A 24,841-nucleotide genomic window follows, 5' to 3' on the forward strand; every position below is an offset into this window, starting at 1 on the left:
ACACATACGTAAAAATTCTGACCGAATAGGAAACACCACTGCCACCAACAGTGCTAATTTTATTAATTTTTTCTTGTCATATATCTATTCTTTTGTACCTTCCATTTTTTTTCGCTTCCTCTGCTATAATATAGAAAATTTAAATTAATACACTTGTATTCCGAATTCAAATAAAAAACATGTAATCTAAATACTAAGCCTATAAATCAATTCTACTAGACTTACCTGTTGTTTGAAATTTTGCACCTATAGCCATCCATAAACGTTGTTTAAATACAGTGGCTTTATACATGACACTGATGTGGTTGAATGGATTCAATAAACTCTATTTCATTTATTTTTTGTTTTTTCGAGACCGTCACAATTGTAGGGTTAACCCAAGGTCCTAGAATATATTCTAGGACCTTGGGGTTAACCCTCATTGCCGCCATTGTTAGAATAAAAAGCACGTGTCTACTTTGACGTCACACGACTTTGACTTCTCTTTATTGGAGGAATTTTGGCGTAAAAATTTTACGGCGTAAAAAGTAGACATGCTCTACTCTATTTTCAGTTCTGTTTCAGCCAAAATTTCAGAAAAATTTTTACGCTTTCTGTTTTACGCTAGATTTTACGCCGAATTTTACGCATGTGTGTTCCTCGCCATAGTTTTGTTTTGATATTTACTCGATACCGAAATAAAGTTCTGGTATAGGATCAAATTGGAAAAAAAAAAAAAAAAAAAAAAAAAAAAGAAATTGCGAGACAACGTTAATATATCGATTGCTATACATCAGAATGTGGATTTTGTGGATTCAATCTAGTTATACGCAGTGGTGATATTCGAAATATTTAACAAAGGGTTCGCTAGCAGAAAATTTTTCCCTGACAATCACCGCAAACGAAATGGAAGTTTTGGCTAGAAATAAATACAATACCTTTTCTTGCGATATATCTAATAATCAGTGGCGTATTTGGAACGTAACGAGCCCTGGGCGAAGACCAGGTAACAATAGTATATTAGTTCTGTCGTTTTTTTTTCCAGGCAAAGAAATTTTTCACCCCGAATCGCACTAATCATAGTAGACAGATGTCATCATCTCTCTTAATACAATATCCTTTTTATTTCGCTATCCATAGCCCGACACGTGTTCCACAGCCATCTTGTATTATCTCACGCGCGTGAGATTGTGGGATCTCTCCTATGACTGGATCTAGTTTCAAGAACTCTCTTGAATCGATCGCGATTAAACCTCGTTTCGGTCGAGATTGAAACGGTCGAGAGAGATCGCACCAAGGCATAGTCCCCGACCTTGCTCACAATCTAGATTGAAATGCTCGGTGCGAACGGGGTATAAGGCTCTAATTTAGTAGTATTACAGAGTATAATACGTATATTTTAATATATTAAAAAAAAAAAAAAAAACCACTGAGAAATGTTACGTGTGTTTAACAAGGTTCGGAAAACTGAAAATTTTAACAACGGGTTCGGCCGAACCTGTGCGGCCGAACCATATCACCACTGATTATACGAATTATCAAAAAGTATGATGGCGTACGTATTTTTATGACATTATGGTATAAAAAATCAAAGAATTATAATGAAAACAATGATTTGGCTACTACTTTTGAAATATCTAGCTATAAATTTGAATTAGCAACATTCCTAATCCTAAATATGTACTGTACAGTACATTACTGTATATGGGGTTAGAAAATTGTCTCTTTCTCGCATAGTTTTTTTTATTTTTAACTCTTTCCACCCTGTGGGCAATAAGAGGGCCTCTTTTTAGCAGGCCCATTATGGGTTTGGTCAGGCCCACAATGAGGCGGCCGGGTGGTGAGGGACGGGGCCCGACATATCGGACGGACACCCTCCCGAAAAATTCCTGGGGATTTCTCGACCCGTCCGGGCTCGAACCCGGGTCCCTCAGAGCGGTAGGCTGCCACCTTTACCGCTCGGCCATCCGGCCGTCTTTCTCGTACAGTAACACACAATGACTGTTTAGAGAGGCCAAAGTCCAAAGAGTCAGGTCCTACAAGAGGGGGTGAAGCTGGTGCCCATGAACTTTAGAAGGCCCATCAGATGGAAAAAATTAAAAAATGCCCGCTTTCTGATTATTTTTTCCAAATAATGAAATAACTTTGGTCATGGGCTAACAATTATACTAGATTATTTTTCTACTTCAGTATCATATTGATTGTATAAGCAAGATCTCTGAAAGGGGATCCAAAATGGTCTTTGCACTGACAGCTCTCCAGTCTCTCGGGGGCCCACCAGTGGCCAAGCGGTTTCATTCCGTGAACATTGGGAATGGGTTCGCGCTTCGCCAGGACAGGCAGACCACGTGGAGTTTTCCGGTTTTCTCCACGTCTGTAACGCCTGAATAAGAGCCAGTTACAGAGTCTCTTAAAAAGACCTCTCGGAAGGCATCCCTCTAGGCACATTGCCCAAGTGTTGCGTTGCCATAACTTAACAAAACAAACAAACCATTCTCTCGGGACCCTGCAAAGAGTATAGTGTGTGTATTTTCAAATTCTTGATTTCTCATCTTAGGTTTTAGAAAATTGTTTTAAATTATGAAAAGACAACGAAAGACATGGTTCAAGGAAGATTAAACAAATAATATCGATATCCATTTAAACGTTGCTCATATAATTACGGAATAAATTATAAAGAACTGAAGTTATAAATTTTTACAATATAAATTGTTTTTCGAACAGATTGGATTGCCAGTCCATACCTAAATTTTTTTTTCTTATTTCGTTTTTAATATCTGAACTTTATTTCGATATTGATTAATATCTCACGATTCTTCAATTATCTGGTAAACTGGTCAATATACCGTGTGGTATCGCTACTTTCCTTCGATAATATCGGTATATTGTCCCTTCTTTGACTTTTTTCGCTCTGTGAGCACTCTTTTTTTATAGCAAGTCCAATATGGGTTCGGTTTGGTTTATCTGATTATGGCAACGCAACACATGGGCGATCTGCCGAGGGGGGGAATGCTTTCCAGGTGGTCTTTTATGGGAAACTGGCCCCTATTTAGATGTTACTAACGTTAGGAACCGGAAAACTCCACGTGATCTGCCCGTTGGCGAAGCGCAAACTCACTATCAACTATCAGTGTTCAGTGGTTTTATCCACTCAGCCACTGATGGACGCTTATGGGTTCGGAAAGTCCCACAGTGCGGTGGCCGCCGGGTGGTGAAAGACGAACCACTTCCGGAAAACTTCCTGGTTTTTTTCGTTCACTGGTCCTCAAAGCGGTAGGATTCCACCTTAACCGATCGGCTATCCGGCCGTCAAATCGAAACGTTCCTAGAATCAGCATCTAGAAATAAAATGATATCCTCTAATCCGGTGATTCCCAAACATTTTTGAGCCATCGCCTTCTATTTCGTTTTCCCTTGTGTGGGAAAGGCTGGGAAATATTCTTAGAACCTCACACTTTATATCCGTACCGTACATTGTTCTCCATGTTTGGAAACTATTAAATGCAATGTTTCTTACCTGTTATAATGGATGAAAGGAAAAGGTTGTCGGCGACCCCAACTTTCGTCAATGGTCACCGTTCGGTCAGGATCCTGATTCTATCCCCTTGCTTTTTACTGCCCCCAAGGTTTACTCACAACCCCAGGGGGTGGTGGCTCCCACTTTGGAACTACTGTTCTAATCCAATCATAAAACTGGGATTATCACCTTATTTTTCTATATAAAACATTAAATTCATATATAAAGTTTAATCTGCAATATATCGATTATTAAATTTTTTTGTTCGTTAATATATTAGTTATTATTAAATACGTTACCAAAGATCTATTTTAACAGGAAGAAGAAGGGAAAATTTAATTATACGAGGGAAATTTTAGGGAAATTTCTGACTACAAGATTACTCTTCCACCGAGAGTATGTGATGGAGAATTAAGCGATCGAAGTGTGCCGGAAACTTTTGTTGGAGGAAATTCAAATTCTTAAGAAAATGCCAGACTTTGGACACAGCGAGGTGTTATTTACGCAAGAAAGCAAACCCATGAAGTTTTATATGCGTCCTTGTTCCGAAAAACAACGACTTAAACCCGCGATTGAACATGGCGGAGGAATGCTGACTAGTAAGTGGACGGAAGGAATTTATCGTTTAATTCCTTCTGACAGTAAGAGAATAACCGAAACTGGCATCTCTTCCAAATTTATCGATGATTGCATCGAACGTAATCGTCTTCTAGACATGTCCGATTACGAAATAAAATCAAACAATGCCGCAATAAGTGACATAAGCGATGATGATAGTAAATATGAAATACGAACTACCGCGAGATGTACGAGAACCAGGAAGGAATATACACATCAAGATGATAAACTTATAATCGGTTATGTCCTCAAAACAAAAGGATATAATGATGTCAAAGGTCGTCGTTATTGGAGAGAAATGCAAGACCGGAAAGTGTTACCCCAACGCACTTGGCAATCATTAAAGGAACGTTTCATTAAGAGGATCATTCCAAACATTCACACTTTCGATTTGGATCCTAAACAGAGAAAGGCACTCCTGAGACCTTTCGGACGTGTCGATTCGGAAGAGTCGGCCAGCGGAGACGAAGACTTCGAGTTTTCCAAAGCGGACGACATGGCCATTTTAACATTTATTCTGGATAATGATAATTATCTTAGAATTAAAAAGGAATCTCTTTGGCAAGAGTTGAAACAGAAATATATTCCATATTGTTCCTGGATGGAGTTGAGGGATAGATTTTTTGATACTATTGTGCCTTCCATTGATAAATATTCTCTATCTTCACCGAATATAAACAGACTCAAATCGGTGATTAAAATTCCAAATTCTATGTTTTCGGATGTGGAAAACTTAAGTGGTGATAAAGTGCGTCCATCAAACAAAAATATTAGTGCAACGAGATTTGCTTCAAACGTAAATCCTAATCATTCAAAAACTGATATTTTATCTCCCGAAAAAAATAATAAAGTAGAAAATATGACTGAAAAAGAAAAAACACCTGATTTAGCCAAAACAAAATGCAATGACATTGATATAGAAAAGTCAGATCCTAACTCAAATTCAAAATTTCCAGGAATTTCTTGGACTGTAGTTTTGCAAGCTGAGGAACCACATCTTTTGTGTAGAGGTTCATTCGATGAAGCAGATTCTAGAAATAAAAATAAAAATGATAAACGTTTAAAATTGCCAGCTTGTAATGTGGAAACAAAGTTGTCAGAAAATTTCACATATTCTTCGAGTAGTGATGTGTCTGAAACACCAGAGAAAAATAAAAAGTTGCAAACTTCTAAATATAGAAAAGCAGATAAAGTACACCAAAAATCTAAAGTTTTATTTGAAAAGTTTTCTATGGCTGATATTGAGGAATATCTTAAAAAGACAAACGAAGAAGGAAGCGAAAACAAAGAAATGTCCGAGAAATCCAATTCATCTTTAGAAAAACTTTTAATTGAAAACTTAAGAAAAAGCTTAGTAAATAAATTACATAGTAGAAATGATTCATCTGATAAATTATTGGAAGGTTTAAAAACCGAAAAACTTGATAATGTGGATTCCAGTCTCTTACTAGGATTATATCAGAATGAATCAAAATTGGAAAGCAGTTCTGATTCAAAAGTAAGTTTGATTTTTACTTTCTAGAAGATATTTAAAATTACTTATTTGTAATTCAGCTGATCAGTATTTGTGTACAGGATGTCATATATTAATTTTAGTTGCTTAATATTGATTTAATTTGCATACATATAACAAATTGTAGAAATTCAAAAGTGTTAGAAGTGGATTATTTGAAAAAAGTTTGGAAAGTTATTGAGATAAAATTCAGGAAAAGCATTGATTTTAAATTCATAAGTAGAGTTCTTTTTAATTTGATGCATGTTTTTAAAATAATGAAGCCAAATACTTCCAAAAAAATACAATACTGGTAAGTTAATTCCAAACAATTTATTTATTTTTTTAAATTAATTTATTGTTTGATTTGAATCTTTTGCATTTTTTAAACATTAATATGAATTTTATAGATACGAAAAAATGATTATTTTATTGATATGAAACTCAAAAAACATTTTTTATTGACCTACATCTAATAGCTTTAATCAAATCTTATATTACAATAATGAAATTTGATATCAGGTAGTTTCAACTTTACTGTATATACCTTAAGAATACAATTTTTCTTAGCTTAGTAAAATACAATCACAACTTTATTTATTCAGAGATTATATTAAATTATTTTTAATTTAAATTAAAAAATAAAAGTGAAAAATCTAAAATAAAATATTTTTTTCAGAAATATTCATACTTTCAAACTAAACTGAATTGAAAATTAATTAAAATTTCATTAGTGGTCAGTAGCTTTTAAAAACTCTAATTTTATTAATATACAGTGAAACCTCCATTAATGGACACTCCTGAATAGCAGACATTTTTACAATCCCCAGACTCTTCAAATAGGACATCTATTATATTCATCTCTAAATAGTGTAAATAATAAATGCCATTGTCTGTAACTTACCTTAGTCCCACACAAAGTCCCACCAATATTCCAAAATAATTAATTACATACAAAATATTTTAAAACTAAAACAAAAAATCAGTTCAAATACTCTTTCAGAAGAAGAATTTTGTCCATATGCATTGAATAAAGGCTAGCATAAAATAGATATGGGGAGGAGGGCAGGGTTTAAAAAGCTAAATATTCATTATCTGTTTCATAACTTAATCAGATTAGTGTTATCTATCACCATTTATTGTCATACATATTAATGTTATTAAACTTATGTCTTATTGTTGGAATTAAGCTTATGATACGAAGAAAGCATAAACACTTCCGAAGTTATTCATTCATTCGACAAGAATTGTAGTACAATAGTAAAGAAAAAGAAACTGTTTTAAGGTTAAGACAACAGCATTTATTTGTTCAAAGTTCAAAGATATGTTATGAAGGCAATTTCTTGACCACTTTAAATTGTAGGAAGATATTTGGTTTTCTTGACTTTATGACGTAATTTATGATCTTAACAGCTTTGTGATGGCTAAAGTAATTTTTAATAAATCATTTATTGAAAAAAGCAAAAATGTTTAAAAAATTACACCTACTTGATAACTTCAAAGTAGACAAATCACTATATTGATTTTTATTGGTCACTTAGATCATACTGTATTTTACGGACTATAAGACGCACTTTTTTCTTCGAAAAATTGCTTCCAAAATTCAGGTGTGTCTTATAGTCTGTAGTGTCTTATAGGTATTTTTTTTTTTTAAATTGCTTAAAAATTAAGGTGCGTTTTATAGTCCGTAAAATACGGTAAATGACGTTATAAATGCAAGAATATTGAATACATTTCTTACCTTTTGAAGTGGCTAGCAAATCACCTTTGTAACTCGACATTTGAACTCTCATTATCTAAACCCATCTGTTCATAATAACGGTTTCATTTTCATTTTTGTTACTTCCACTCAGGTCATTTTTGATGAATTAATAATTAATCAATGTTTATGTTTTTTCATAATTTTTATGCTCCATTTAATTAAAATATCCTGTACAATCTGTTTCTTACTTAGAATTCAATTAGAATGTGATTTTTCTAGCTAAAAAGATAAATAATATAAAATAATATACTGTGTATATATTTTAACTATATATTCTACATTTTGGTATTTTCACATTCCTAATATAGTGTTGTCACCTTTTCAAAATTGCTGACCCGAACGGCAGGTCAGGTTTGTTCAAACAAAAGTCCCTGACGCATGTGCAATGTTATTTTTCCATGCGAAGAATAACATGCATGCCAGTTCTAAACCAGTTAGGGGGACTTTTGTAGGAGCGACTTCAATTAAGAAATGAAATAACTTAGGGGTGTACTATAGATTACCACCTATGGAATTTCAGGAATTTGATTATATATTTGAACTCGGGACCAAGACAAGTTCAAAGGTACACTATTTTTGGACTGGAGACGAAAAATAAAAAAGTTATCATACTTTTTAATTTATCATACTTTTTTAATGCTCTCATGAAGACGGCACCATAGTTGCTAGTACTGCCATCTTGCGGTAAAGTCTGCAAACCATGACGTCGGACTACGGTCATCTCCAGGAGGGTTAAACATGCAATACGAGAGCGGAGAGAGCGATGCGACTTCTGATCATTGCGCGATCGCCATTTCGGTTAATGTTACTTATGGCAGTGAACATGGCAGCCGTTCCCATTGTTCGTGCTCTCGACTGACCTCCCGGAGGGGAGCCGCCGGCAGGCCGCCATGTGCTAAACGTCACTAGTTATTGATTCACGGTAGTTCTTGAACAAACTAAAAAACAGGGGAGAAACGTCTACTAAAGGCAATTTTAACGGCAAGCAACGTGACTCCTGATCGCAATAGCGAGGCTGACTTAGTGGAGAGAGCGATGCGACTCCCTATCATCGCGCAATCACTGGAAAAAAAGTACAAAAACTTTTTTATTCTTCATCTCCGGTCCAAAAGTAGGGTATCATTGAACTCGTCTCGGTCCCCTGAGTTCAGATATATACCCAAACACCCAAAATTCCATAGGTGGTAATCTATAGTATCCCCTAACTTAGCTTTAAAGAGCTAAGAAGTAAAAAAAAAAAGTCGACAGGTTGCCACAAAATCCTGGACAAAATAAATTGTTAACCCAGACAATGAATTAAAAACTGGATGGGTGGCAACACTATCCTAATGCAAATTTGATGTTTTTGTAATCCATCGTATTCTTCACTTTATAATGACCAGGTTAAAATGCAATATGGCCGCTGGCATGTAGTATCTCTGAATAGCAGACATACTTCTTGGTCTCGTGTTCATTATTCAGAGGCTATACTGTATTAATATTCCACCAGTGTGCTTATTTTTGTAAAATGTACATACATTTGTGTATTTCATACACATTTAAGTTTCATATAACTACATATAAATGTTGCATGCAAATTTATTAAAATAAACATCTTATGAAGCTAAAATTAATTAAAATTATTTTAATCTCATATTACACTTTTTTCAAATATCTGTTAGCTATACCAGTGTTTCTCAAACTTTTTGGACCGTGAGCCCCCTTCTGCACTTAAAAATTTCAAAGAACCCCCGAAGAATAAGTATGTGTCAAAAAGCATCCTGGAGAGAGGGGGTTAGGCTCGTATTTAAATATTTTTATTATTTTTATTATTTATATGTGCAATTTATTTAAGTAAAAATTATTTTATATATTTTTTATTTCTATTATTTCTAAACATGAATCCATAGTAAATTTATAAAATATTAGAAAAAATTGATCTGGCATCAATTTTTCAGCGACCCCCCCCCAAATATTTTTCACGACCCCTACTTTGAGAATCACTGAGCTATACAACACAAACGACATAATGAAATTTCAGAATACTGAATAATTTTCCTGTGTTTGGATAAACTTCATAAATTTTATAAAACAAATTTTGTTTTAGTGTAATGAATTTATAAAACAAATTAATCTAGTATAATGAATAAGTTGTTACTTTATCAGCATGTTTAAAACTTCTGTATTGTAGATGGGTATAAGTTAGTTGGTAAAATTTGACTGTTTGGTTTATTTTGGTTTCAACATTATCTTTGGTCATAGAATGAGTAGTTTGCAGTTCATACACTTAGTGAGAATATTTTTTAGTTTTTCTGCTATCTGTATTTTTAGTGTTATTTATTACAATTATTACAAAGTTAATCTTACTGGTATGTAGCCATTAAAATGATCAAAAATTGAGAAATGACATCAATTTATGCTAAAAGAAAAATGAACAATTTTATAAAAGTAAAAGTCAGAAAGAAGAAAAGTGATGCTACAAGAAAATTTGATATTGCTTCTTTGACATTATCAACAATTTTAATTGAGTCAACTGATTAAAAAAAATTTATTTTCAAAAGCTTTGAGAAAAATGTGTGTACAGTGGTACACTGTACACACATTTTTCTCAAACTTCATACTTCATACCTCATACTTCAAATGCTTCAAAGTTCAAATGCTAAATTCAACAAAAGGTCACCTTGAGTTTGAATGATGCTTTAAAATTCAAACTGCACATGCAGTGAAAAAGTGTGCTCAAAGCATAAATGCAATATGTCATCTCTTGCATTATTCTCATGATTGTGTTATCAGTGCTTTTTTTGCTTTAGTTTTGGTGCTTGGTTATACTTATTGTGAATTATTCATTGATTTTAACAAGTTCTTGCAGCTTTCCTTCATTGACAGTTGTGGCACTTGTTTGTTTTATTTCCTTTAGTTCAAAATTTTCCAAATGGAACGTGTCAAATGTGGTTTAAAAAACCACATTTGACATGTTCAACGTTTAGGAACATCTTCCCCATACACATTAAGAAATTTTTTTTTACTATTTATACAGTATTATATCCTTTCCAAAGCTCATAAAGATAATATGCTGGATATGCATTTTATCTGCAGACATTTTGACTTGATTTTACTCAAACAAAATGTGAAGTATATGCTTAAAATAAATGTATAATTTATCCTTCTATTTAAAATTTTGAGTTATATACAATTAATTTTTCATCTTTTGCATAGATTTGGGGAAATAAAGGATTTGTCAATGGTTTTTAAAAAAATGTTTATTGTATTTACATTCATTAAGAATGGAAATCAGAAAATTGTCAGAAAAAAGTCAAGTAAAATTGACTTTTATGTGAAATATATAAATGAAATGGAATAATGTATCATTCTGTAATACTTATAATCTATCACCAAAAACTATTTAATATGCCATTTGATAAATAATTTCTAAAGTTAAAATCTGCTGATTTTAGTTGGATCAATAATAAAAATAGTCACTATCTTTTTCTTTTATACTTTTTTACATTAGAAAAACATTTTACCAATTTAACATTCAGCAGACATTGACATAAGTTTTAAGGACAGGTGTCTTGGTGATGGTAAACTGAAATATGTCTTGAGGTGACTTGAATCACTCTTGTGCTGAAGTCCATATTTGATGATTCAAATTAACATCTCTGGAGATATTGTTTCATCATTGGAAAAAGATAAAACTCTCAAAGGACTAAGTCAGGTGAATATGCAAGATGTGAAAGCATGTTAATACTATTTCTGGTGAGAGACTCTGTAACTGTTAGGGTTTCTCATTTCCTGGTCTTTTACTTGTCTTGGGATTTCAAGAAAAAGTGATCTGTTTCCCAGGATATAATTAATTATTTTTAAGATATAAAATATATCTTGAAATCGAATGATATAATTATTTTTCATTTTTTAAGTAATTTAATACGTTCTACAACATCCAAAATAATAATAATAATAATAATAATGCTGTGTAAAATATGTATTAAAAATTACCTTTGAATTGCGTAAAAATTTTCACAAATAGAAAAAATTTATTAAAGTTTGTTGGAAACTGCTTACAAAAAAAATGCTTTTGAATCAAGTTGAAAATTTAAAGAAAAAATGAACTTAGATCAAACTTCTAACTTAGAAGATAATTCATCCAACAAAACCTTAAATACTTCAGTTAATTAAGTTCATAGATCATCAAACATTTTCGATCCAATCTGGGTCTTCCTCAGGATATCGTTGTAAGAAATACACCGTGTGAAATGGAACATGCAAATCGAATCCAATACGATTCAAATTACGAATAAAATGGTTGAGAATGAAAATGGAACAATCTGCTCGTGCTAAGATGACAGCTTAGCGTGTGAGAAATTATTACTGCAAATTGCTGCATAACCGTTAAATAAATCTATTAAGATGTAATTACTGTGGGTTCTCCCTCTCATAACAGTACTTCCAAGCTTGTGAAACATTGGCCGCATCTTTATAATTAATGCACATGTTCTGTAATCCCACTTTATATATTTCGAGGGTCTCCATGATTCTGAGTTGGTCCATGCGTGGGAGAGTCTAATGAGACAGGCACTTTGTAGATTGGCCATGATTCCAGGTTCAGATGCGACACGTGCAAGGGCAGTGGTATGCTTCTGATTATCTATCTCATACTTGTGTTCTTTTATGCATTGTTGAAGGGAGCATTTGGTTGAGCCCACATAAACCAAGCTATTATTGAATCTGTTATCCCACATAGGGATCTCATACACTCCCGGTGCACAATTCAAGTCTATTGGGTCCTTTCCGTTGCAAAGTAGGTCATATACCAATTGTGGCCTATTATAGGCTATCTTGTTTTTTGTGATACTTGAAATTTCTCTGTATATTCCATCAAGGTGCTTATTGTACGTTACTATTTTTCTCATTCAGTTGTTATCAACCGACCCCACTGTGTCTGTGGGCGTGTTGTTCATGTTCCCCTGTGTGTACGTGCGTGCGATGTTATATACTAGGTTCCTGCTGTACCCATGCTGTGTTGCCATTTCTTGGATATGTCTGAGTTCAGCTAGGGTATCCTCATACTTAGAATTGTGCGTGAATGCACGCTTAGTTGAGGCATGGAATGCCGCAATCTTGTATGTATACGGATCCTCCGAGTTGGCGGGAATGAACAACGGTACATAGCACTTTTTGTAGAAGACCTTAGACTTGATCCTATTGTTGTTTATTTGAAGTTCCAAGTCGAGGAAGTGTGCAGACGAGTTGCTATTTTGGTCTAATTTGAGGGTTAAGCCATAGGGGTTGTTCATTGTGCTGATGAACCTATTAATGTCAGGCTCAGCTTTCCGCATGACGATGATATCATCCACATACCTTCTATATAGTAGGATGTTGGAACTGAATGCTGGTATGATTTGATGTTCAAGCCTCTTTATCACAAAGATCCCCGAGAGGGGGCTCCCCATTGGAACACTGCGTTTTTGTAGGTACGTTTTATTATCAAAATGGAAGAAGGACAAATAACAGATTATGTGCGTCAGTTCCAAGATTTGTTTGTGATGTACTGACGTACCTGCGTGGGTAAGTAATATGTCCCTTAACTCGCAGAAGCAGGGTTGTATTTTAATAGAAGGGGACAGAGCAACAAAATCCAGGACTGTGATGCATGTAGTGTCAGTAGTGGTAATTGTTCTCAATGTGTCGACTAGCTCAATAGGGTTCTTAATAGTCCAAAGGTATGTGTTGATATGCTCGTGTATGATTTTGTGTACCGAAGTTTCTAAAGGTCTAGTAGGTGATCTACCCATATCAGGTACTGGTCTAAGGGAAGGTGTCTCTTTGTGGGTCTTGGCAAAGGCAAAGAGCCTAGGCATATCGGGAGAGGCTACCACCACCCTACGTAATCCCCACTCTTTAGCAAACTTGGTCTGTGTGAGACGTTTCACCCGTGCCTGTAGCCTTTGTAGGTATCCATCATCAATGCTTTCACATTCTGTGTCAGTGATATACCTTCGCATCATGGAATTATAGGTGTCCTTCTTCTTTAGAACAAGAGACTTGCTTTTGTCCTCTCTGAGGACTACAATTTTTTGATTCAATAACCATCTCCTTGATCTATGTATTAATTTCCAGAACCCATTATCCCTGCTTCTATTGTTGGTTTTACTTATCTTGATTGCAGTCTTCCACCTGTAATATTCTTTGTGGACATCAGGCAGTCCAGTGATGAGATGTTCTATGTCAGGCATCACTTTCTCTGGTTGTATGAGATGATCCTTAGGGGTGTACATGGGACCATGCTCATTAGAAGATAATTTTTGTTTTTTAAATAAAACAATACAAAATAATATTGTAAATTTTTATAATAAGATTTTAAAAAGCAAAGATTGTCAATACTCCGATCACTCAATGTGGTTCTTATTTTAGTGATGAAAAGTCCTGCTACTGAGAATGCTCTTTCCAATTCAAATGATGTGGGTGGAATCATCTTTAATGCATTTAAGAGAAGACAGATGTTATGTGTTTTTCACCTGAATCCTCGGAAGATTTCTAGTTTGTTTTCGAGATGCATTGCAGTACTTTTTTTGCTGTTTAGTATTCTTAATATTTCTACCTCAGCTGCTTTAATAGTGGCATCAAGCTTATAGCCTGATAATTTGGCAGTTTGTTTGGTTTTAATAATCAGGTTTATGTAGAAAAACTTCATATTTGAATACTTCATACCCATTTGTAACCTTGCCCAATTGGCACAACCTGGCATAATGCAGTTATTGAAGCTACTGGGCATGTTAAAAATTAAGACAGCATCAGTGCAATTATTCAAGATATATGACAGGTTCTGACAAGTAAACAATTTTCGGAGTCCTGCCACAAATAGGCTACATATTGATTATTAACAATCTGTGACATGCCATAATAAGCAAAAATTTTAAAAACTAATAAACAAGCTTAAAATTAATAAATACAAATGTATTCTGATGGTTTATGAGTTAATTATATTTTCTATTTGCAAAATTTCCTCAACTTTAACACAAAATAAGAAAAAAGTGAACTTTTAAGAAATTGCAGGATTTCCCTGGATGAGAAAAATTTCCTGGGTTAAAAATCAGCCAGGACCCGGGATCTCATTAGAGAAACTCTAGTGACTATTATGGACTGATGTGCAGACATCTCATGGAGAAGATACTATTGTCTACTTTACTTCATCTCAGGCTATTTATGATGGATGGACTCATGCCTGGGAAATCCTGCAAATTTCTTAAAAGTTCACTTTTTTTCTTATTTTGTGTTAAGGTTAAGGAAATTTTGGGAAGGAATACATTCTACAAGCATAGAGAAAACATCAACATAATAATCAATATAATCCAAAAACAGTTATTTGCATGCAAATAAGTTCCTGTATAATAGTTTGTCTTGTGTTGTGTGAATGTTTATTTGCATATTGCAGTCTGGGAATGTAACTATATGAAAGTCATGATTGTTCTGTAAGTTTTATATTATTTATCCATTCACTATAATGGCAAAAATATATATTACAATTAAAAAAATTTTTTTTTAAATTCTAAATTATAAAATTACTTAAAATATTTAAACAACCATGAAAATCACATATGAGATAGTCTTACATAATTTCTCTACTTTTTTATATTTTAGCCATGACATTGATTATATTTTTAATGTATTACAATGTAAAAATTTATATTTAAAGTTAATTGAATATATTTTAGCATCTCTATTTTATTTTTCTGCTTTTTAAAATGAATAAAATTTTTCAGAATACTGATGTGGATATGTCAAATCAAGATCAATGTAGTATAGATACAGATGATTCAGATATCGGAGTGCCCATGACAACAAATAAGATTGTTGATGCTCTAAGTGGTAAGTGGTCTGAAACACAGAAAGATTTTCAAGATACAAATGGTTTGCAAAATCAGATTCATAAATATGAAATGAGTTCAATAAGAAAAAATGGAAAAATTGAAGAATCTACATCTGAACATAATTCTCTCTTAGTGGACAAATTACGGGCAAAAATTAAATCTATTGTTGGCAATAGTTCCTTTAAAAACTTAAGTACACTAGAAAGACCGTCCAAATACAGAAAAATAATGGATGAACATGAATGTGCTGATAATGATTTCAATAGGAATGAAGGAAATGCATTATCTACTACTATTCCATTTTCTGAAAAAGAAAAGAAAAAAATTTGGTATGAAGCACTGTTGAAACCAAGAGAGACAGATCCTCCATTAGAAATCAAGCTGAGTTCGTCAATAAAAGCTGCCCTAAAACAAATTGAAAATATTAAAAAAACCAGTCAGAATTGGTGCCAGTCACTTGATATGCAAAATGTCTCTCTTTCTACAACTTCAGTCAATGAACATTATGAAAAAATAAAAGCCTTACATTCATTTGTGTATGATATATATATAATGTCTCTATCACATACAGTTTTGAAAAAATCTCATGATGACATCAAGGTAAATGATATTCTTGTACTTGTAAAATATTTGATCACTAATGGAGGTTTCTCTATTGATGACATATCCAAACTTATAAACAGAGATATTCAATGGATTTAATATATTTTTCCATAAATCATTATATCATCATTATCATCATCATCATCATATAGTATTGTACATTCGATATAAAAAATCCTCCTATTAGAATATATTAGTTTGAATTCAATTTCTATAATTGCATTTTTGTATTGTACCTTGTAAATACATTATATATCATTTTTCATATGTAAACAAATACATTTCAAATTTTATCATAAGACAGTACAAGAGAGAGAATATGATGTGATAAGTGTAAATGATCATAAATTAGTCTTGATTAGCATCTAAAAATTTTATTAATTTTAATACCAAAGTGTGATTTATAAATTAACAATTTAAATATGGATAAATTTTGTCTTTAAAAGTTCAAAAAATTATATTTTTGTATATTAACAGAATATAATATACAAATATGTTTGTTGAGAAAATCTTCTCATTAAATATCTTTTCTTATAGAGCAATGTTTTATTTACTTTTTTGTTTTAAATGGAAGATTATGAATTCATAAATATGTAAAGACTATATAAAAGTATAAAAAAGTTATATGTTTAAGCATTCTTTAAATATTTAAGAAGTTGAATATCTGTCACAACTATGAATTCCATGGATAATAATTTAATATTCATTAGAATTCAAAAGTATGTAACTCAATGAATAATCTATTGCAAATAATTTTGTATATACAGTAGAGAGTTGTTAATCCGAATTAATTGGGGACTGGGGTTGTTCGGAAAACCGATTATGTACGAAAAAATATATTAACCTGTCCGATGTTCAAATTTTTCTCCGTTGCGTGACGCTTCGTGTTGAATTTTTGTCGATTTTAAGCCTAACGAAAATTTTTATAATAATAATCGAGGCTATTGTATCATTAAAAATTATTTCTTTATTTTGTACAAACAAAATAAATATATTGAAGAATATAAAAACACGAAAATTATACTTTAGAAGTAAATCTAGTATCAAAAACGTTCGATTCATCATGACACAGTTCGACTGAAAATCGTTCGGATAACCGGCGATTCGGATTCACGACACTCTACTGTATTTATATTCAATACTTACATATATGCTAAAATTATATACATTTCTAATTACAGTGTAAGAATATGAATAGAGAAATGCCATCTGAAGTTGCATTATTAGCTTATGTATAATATAAACTAATACATGATTAGCTTATATTATATACCAATAATCTGGACAAGTTGTGATTTTTACAATTCCCTAAAATTCTAATTATTAGTTTTAGTTAAAAAAAAAATATAGAATATAGAAAAATATGTCATAAATTGCAAATACAGTAACACCTCTATTCTCAAAATCTTTCCTTAAGTTGAGTTGGACCTAGTGAAAAATATATATATTATTCACTATATAACATATTCTGTTCCTAAAATAGAACAAAATTTCATGTATCTCAATGTTGTTCTTCCTTAAGTTGAATTAGTCAAATTCAGCAGGTGCAACTGACCTGTAAGTTCTGTGAATTCTTTCAACATCTTGTCTGGTAAAGCTGGATAAGTAAGCCAATGACATAGTCTGTTTTAAATGAAACAAGCTATGTCATTGTCTCACTTATCCAGCTTTTTTAAAGCTGATTTACCAGGCAACATGATTTTTTCCATGATCAAGATTGCCGATTTGGTGAAAAATCCACCAAATTGGCAATCCTGATCATGGAAAAATACCCAGATTAATGGGTATATTGAAATTTGGTGTAATGTATTATATGAATATTGATTTTTGAATAAATTCAGTAATACACCTAAATTCGTATTTATTTAAATAATTATTGCAGTCTCATATGTTTTAATAATGAGTTGTTGACTTGAAAAACTGTGTATCACAGAATTACATATCTTATTCTACCGTTTTGTACTTTGCATTTGAAAAAAGTTTTCTATTTTTCATATATATTTGTATTTAGAACTTTCCATTAACTCAAACTGAATATGTTTTGATTCCTTCAAATTTGATATTTAGAGGTTTTACTGTATGAAAATAAAACAAAGATTTGATTTAAGAATAAAAATCTTGTTTTTATAGTGGTTTAAATTTATTACTGTTTTTTGAACCTACTCAGCTTCATCCTCGGATCTGAATACAAACATTTTTGAATTTCAGTAATAAATTTATAAATAATTTTTCAGGAAAGAAATTTAGTAATACCAACTGATTGATATATGTAAAATAATTGAAAATTCCGAAACAAGTATTCCAGCAAGGTTGATTGTTAAAACTGAAATTATTTTAAGCTGAAAATTTTCATTTTCAAAATAAACACATTTGCAGTTATTTATTATGAAATACAGTTTATTTAAAACTATTGAGAATTACAGTTTTATTTCCATTATTAAATACATAGGCAAAAGAACAATATTTTAGAGGAAAGTGGAAAAATTAAAAAGTAACCAAATTGTGCTGTTAATGGATCGTTTACAGTTTCAGTCTAGTCCATATTCAGTAATGCAGAGTATTAGGTATATTTAACTGGCAGAGGATGAAACAGAATTCTTCTGTGCACCTCTAATGATATCCTGAGCCAACGAATTAGATCCACTTGTTTAAAATGTTGGAAGAGATAAAAATTGATTTTTTTGCAATTTAAACATAATTTTGTCATCGTTATAAAATATATCAACAGTTACAACTGTGTTTTGAATAATTAGCGTTGACAGTAATGACGCAATAGAAAAGATTCAAGCAATGAATAATCAGGCGGCATAATCCACCATTTTGGTTCTAGCTGTCACGAGTTGTATTCGTGCTGTAGGAATTTTGATTGTTACTTTCAATAATGTATTTTATTTCTTAATTATCGTTGGTGGTTCAGTTCTGAACTGTTCGTAATTAACTAAATAATAATTTTAATTTTTTCCAGCCTCATAAGTAAGCAGGTAGCGGCCGGATGGCCAAGAGGTCAAGGTGGCAGCCTACCGCTCTGGGGGACCCAGGATCGAATTCGAATGGGTCGAATAATCCCCAGGAATTTTTCGGGGGTGTGGTCCGTTTGGATATGTCGGGCCCCGTAGCTCACCACCCGGTCGCCCCATTATGGGCCTGGCCGAACCCATAATGGGCCTTCTAAAAGAGACCCTCTTAGTGCCCACAGGGTGGAAAGAGTTAAAAAAAAAAAAGTAAGCAGGTGTAACGGGAGCACAGGTATAGGACTTAAGATGAAGGAGAGCCCTAAAATAGGGTGTAAAGAACAATCGGTATTCTATTTCTATTTAAAATTTTATATTACTTTTTTCAAAAAAGGAACCAAATATATCTTGCACAGGTCACACAAAAAATTAAAATTACGCCGCTGCTTTTATTGTTTATGTTTTTTGAGATTGAAGGTGGAGGATGTATATGATGGGGTCAAGGGTGTCCGTATATTAGGGCACATGTCCTCTTTTCCTTATCACTAAGGGAGCTCTAAATTTCATTTCTTGAAAATTTGTGACTTCTCGATAGCCTATTCTTGGGCGAATCCTGATCAAAATTTTGGGCATGCTGAAAGTTATAATAAGAATAATAGGTCTATCTCTAGCACTAAACAATAGGCAGAAACGTTATTTGGTGTGAATAAAAAGTATGTACTATTATAAAGCACGTTATATCTACACATGAAATATATGAAATATAATGAAAAAAAGTATTAAAAATTCATGATGATAATACAATTTTTGTGGGCTCAGGGCTTAAGTCCTATTAATCTTTATGTAGATCCGCCCCTGTACACATGTATGCTGACTGGGTACCGCAACCTTTCAATACAATCTGGCCGTGTTAAATGCTTTGAATGACGTCATGCGCGCGCACTTGTTTTTGCAGAAAAGCTCCACACGAACAAGCGATCGAATTCCCGCAAGCATCGCATTGACTTAAAATAGCTAGTTGCCAATGTAAAAGCAAACACAGTTTGGAGCACCGCTCCTGGATGGTGTCCCGTCCACCACCATCAATCGCATTGAGAAACCCCTCCACGCTGCACTACGAATGGCGCTGGCGTGCCCAAGACGACCCCTCTCTTATCACTCTACACAGAGACTGGTTATGTGCCGTTACGGTCGAGGCTACGTCTCAGAATACTCTCCCATGCGGCGGCCCAAATATCAAGGGACAGTTTTAGCCCACTACACGACCTCTACCAAAATGCCTCAAGTTTGGACTTTTATTGTTGGTGCCGTCACCAGGAACCTTACGTGTACCGGGTCATATCCCATTACCGTCGGAAAGGCCAACTCATGTTACTCATCTATCGCCAGTGTTGCATGCCACCAAGCACTGCCAGCGTCCATCCACACATCAGTCTAAACGACTACCCTACTTCGTCCACTGACCCATTAGTCGTCACGAGCGTCTGTTTCTGGGAGACTGTCGCTGCAAAATGGCCGGGCTGGCTCTGCCTAGGCGCGGATGCATCCAAATCCAGTACTCGGACCGCCATTGGCGTAGTCTTCTCAAACACAAACAAGACAGAGGCCTGGTCCCTGCACAATTACTGCAGTGTCTTTGTAGCAGAAGCCCAGGGTATCTTGCGCGTAATCCACATCAGCACCCCGCTGGCCAAACCCGCCGTAATCTTCTCTGACAGCCGCTCGGTCATCCAGGCTATGGCCAATGTCTTGTTCTCATCACTACCTATCATCATCAATCTTGCGGCTATTGTCAGCGCCCACACGGTGCCCATCGTCATTGGCTGGACACTGGGCCATACCAACATTCCGATCAACCGAGACAGCTGACAATGCGACCCGCCACGACCTGTTCAGTGGCTCCATCTGGAGACCCCTCATGCCACATGACCTCACCCAGGCCATGCAAGACACCACCATCGGCACCCTGATGGATTCCTGGTCAGCGGCATTCCGCAACAAAGGCCGGGACCACCTTCGCCCGTTTGCCCCCTGGAGGTACAGTTGTGCATCGTCTCGCCACGCGGAGATGCTTTTGGCCCAGCTTCGGACTGAGATGGCCCCGCTACATGCTTCCCTGTACTCATGGCACCTACATGACTCTCCAGGGTGCCCCCATTGTGGCGCAGCGGAAACTACACTACATTACTGGCTTCATTGCCCCAAATACACTACAGCCCGCAAGGACCTCGGCAACACAATGACCCTTAACATGTCTCTGGTGCGCACGCTGACGCCTATCTACTGGTTGCTGGCCTCCATCACTCCTAGTCAGCACGTGGCGGCGCTGGAGCGTACATTAGCCTCACTGGTTGTTTCGCTTAGCAACTGGCAACGTTGGTCAGAGAAAGAGCCGCAAAGGCTATAATCTCCATATTAAACTGTGAAAGAAGAAGAGGGGCACAAGGCCCAAAACGCCACAACTAACAAATGATAAGAGTTTCACGTTAGAATAAATTATTATTGGCATATTTGTTCTCATATGAAAAGTATATTGACAGTTAAAACTTTCTCTTAAGCATGCTAAGCAAGTCCAGAGAATTTGCCCCTGCCTATTCTGCAAATATAAAAGAAACTAATGAAGAATAATTGTCCCATGCAACTATTTTTATGTAGTTACTTATTCGTCTTATCGGTATATTTCTTGTTTTCGAGGCCAAGTTAGCCCCAAATGCAACCAGCATCATCTGTGGAAGCGCTTATCCAACGTTGATTCATATGGCGTGTTGAAAATCTCCGCACTGCCAACACTTCTGTTCAAAATCTTCGGTAACCTTCTGTTGCTGTCAGCGTGCCGCAAGCAAACTGCAAGCATCTTTTTGGTGCTTCATACGCCAACAAACAAGATGGAAGCCACCATGAGATTTGTAAGAGCTCTATTTTGCGTTGACTATTTTGAATTTATTTGCTGATGAATGTACTATGAATAAATTAAGAGTAGGTTTATACGTTAATAGAATATTTTAATATGTAGTACATATACATAAGACATAATTTGTTTTAGTTGTTAAAGCATAATCTTAATATTGATTTAGTTATTTAAAACTTCTAGGGAAATGAAAAAATCTTTATCCCTCTTTTTCTTTTCGAAATGTTAATTTTTCATTAAACTGTTCTCGTTAATTTAAATAAGTTAAAAAGTAAAGTTAACGTAACATGGAAGTCCACATCATTCACCATTTTTTCTTGTTTTTCTTTCCGGACATCTCCGCAGTCAGAGTTTGTGTTCACTCGAAAATGCCAGCAGTTGTGTCAGTTCTGGCAGCATTTCATTGAATGACGCTGAGATTTTGAATACGCCCATGGTTTGAAGCTTCTTGCATAATGTACCATGCCTTTTTTTCATAGCTTGTTCCTCCTTTTCCTACAGTCTGCGGGGTCCACTGGATGGGGTGACCTCACCCCATCATATATATTATTATTTACACACAGCACATCGCAATTAAATTCTACATTTGATTATGTTTATCGAGTTTCGGAGTAGGAAGATGGTGGAGGTGTGTCACTCTCCCAAAATATTAAATGCATTGGAATTTCTTTTTACTCTCCGCCCGGTGGACACTAAGAATATCTTTTAAGTAAGCTCATCATCAGTTTGGCCAGGCCCACAATGAGACGATTTGAGATGGCTGATAACGGACGAGGCCAGACGTATCCGGATAAATCATTGAAAAATTTCTGTGGTTTTTCGATCCGTCCGGATTCGATTTCGAGTTCCTCAAGAAGTCACCTTAACCGCTTGGCTATCCGGTCGTCCATTGGACTTGGTTATGTCTTCAAGCAGCCTTCTATCTTAATTAGAAGTGGATGAAATTTGATTTGCAACATTTCAGGACGATACAAACAAGTATTAAATAAAAGCGTTTAAAGACGTAAAGCCTCCAAAAAATGGAGAAAGAAAGAAATGGTTAATTAATCGTCGGCGTAATAAGTGGGAACCGTAACGACAATAATCATCTTTACAGAGTAATTATTTTTACATTATTTCTTTCTTAGTATACTATACCTGAAAGTATAACTGAAAAGTAAATAGTTTTTTGTATTCAAATAATGTTCAGAATTGTTGAGTGTATATTTTTAATATTCAGTGTTGCTAGAATTGTCAGTTTTCAAAGGATTGATTCCGGGATTGCCATTCACGAGTAGAAAATTCAGGGTGATACCGACATATTTGTTAATTGCAACCATTTCACCTCTGCGATATTCGCTGTCTGAAAACGATTGTAAAATATTAATTAAAGTAAAATATATTTTTTAAAATTTTAAAAACGTTTTTATTCACATAAATGAATGTACTGAAAAGTAATAAACTAAAGTTTCTTCAGCTTTCACAGTATTCTTAGTAGATGGCCGAGCGGTCAAGGTGGCAACCTACCGCTATGGGGACCTAAGTTCGAATCCGAACGAGTTGAAATATCAGAAATTTTTCGTCCGGATATGTCAGGCCCCGTCCTTCACCACCTGGCCGAACCAATAATGGGCTTGCTAAAAAGAGGCCCTCTTAGTGCTCACAGAAAGGAAAGAATTTTAAAAAAAGTATTCTTAGTATTATGCTACCAAAAATAAAAGTATGGGGTGTTCATGGAAACCCCATAAAAATTGATAGAAAATGTAACTAAGAAAATTTCTAAACATGAGAGCCCATATTTTTATTTTTGGTAACATAATACAGTAGAGACTCGTAAATCGGCACCCCGGTAATCAGAATCGCCGGTAATCGGCACGATTTTCAGTCGGACTGTCGTGCTGAATCGAACGTTTTTGATACTAAATTTACTTCTAAAGTATAATTTTCATGTTTTTATATTCTTCAATATATTTATTTTGTTTGTACAAAATGCAGAAATAATTTTTAACGATACGATAGCCTCGATTATTATTATAAAAATTTTCGTTAGGCTTAAAATCGACGAAAATTCAACACGAAGCGACACGCAACGGAGAAAAATTTGAACATCGGACAGGTTAATATATTTTTTCGTACGTAAACCGTAATCGGAACAAATCCCTAATCTGAACAACCCCAGTCCCCAATTGATTCCGTGAAAGCTGAAGAAAACTTTTATTTTTTACTATTTAGTATATTTATGTGAATAAAAAGCATTTCTTTAAATATTTTTATATTTTTTTATTTTCTACTCCTTAGTTTTATATAGGTAATACTAAATTATCGAAATTGTTCTTGGTTTAGCATCTAATTTAACGTATATTACTGAATTGTTTGCAAACTCTAAAAACAAAATGAAATTATCATCATGGGGAATACATATGTATGAAAAATTTCGACTAGATCGGAAATTGGAAAATGGGTGAAAATTGAGTTACAAGATTTTATCTAGAGAATAGACAAACTAAAGACAAATAGTGTAAGTTAATAAAAAGGTCTAAATAACATTTGCGTATAGCTGGCCGGATGGCTGACACTGCTAATGCATCAACCTACCGTTCTGCAGAACCCGGGATTAAATCTAAACTAAAAATAAATCTGTGTAAAGATTTATTTTTAGTTTAGATTTAATCCCGGGCTTTGTCTTCAAAAATTTTAAAAATAATTGTCATCCGATAGAATTCTATAATAAAAGTAAATCGTTTCGCCTAGTCGAATGTTTTGTAGCAAAGTGGATATCCTAAATAATTGACTAGTTCATTCTTAACTGGAAAAAAGCTAAACTATAGACCAGAGGTGGGCAAGCAAGAGTTCAGTGGGATCCGAAATGTAGGTTTTGCAAAATGCATGGGAGCCGCAGTTCTGTACTGTCGCGACAGTACAGAATTTCGGCTTCCATGCATTTTACCATACTATCCGCCACGACATGTCGTGGCGGATAGTATGTTAAGGCAGGGAAGGATAGGGTTTCCCCCATCCAGGTCGAGAACTTGTTTTAAAAAAATATATTTGAAATGTCAATTTAATTTATTGCACCGACTTGGAAATAAATTACTAAATATTACATATATATAATTACATATTTTCACAAAATTGTGGAAATAAAATTGTAAATATAATAATGAAAAACAGAAATTAACACTTTC

General features: G+C 34.2%; 1 protein-coding gene across 1 annotated transcript; it reads left to right on the forward strand.

Annotated features, from left to right (window-relative positions):
• The first annotated feature begins 3,836 nt into the window (after positions 1–3,836).
• LOC136976285 (uncharacterized) lies at positions 3,837–16,356 on the forward strand. Its single transcript, XM_067271516.1, has 2 exons — positions 3,837–5,612; positions 15,108–16,356. Exons 1-2 carry the CDS (start codon positions 3,966–3,968, stop codon positions 15,915–15,917), a joined length of 2,457 nt encoding a protein of 818 aa, XP_067127617.1. The 5' UTR covers positions 3,837–3,965; the 3' UTR covers positions 15,918–16,356.
• Positions 16,357–24,841: the final 8,485 nt, after the last annotated feature.

The sequence above is a fragment of the Centruroides vittatus genome, unplaced genomic scaffold (genome assembly GCF_030686945.1).
Source record: "Centruroides vittatus isolate TY-2023 unplaced genomic scaffold, ASM3068694v2 contig_4, whole genome shotgun sequence".
Lineage (NCBI taxonomy): Eukaryota > Metazoa > Arthropoda > Arachnida > Scorpiones > Buthidae > Centruroides > Centruroides vittatus.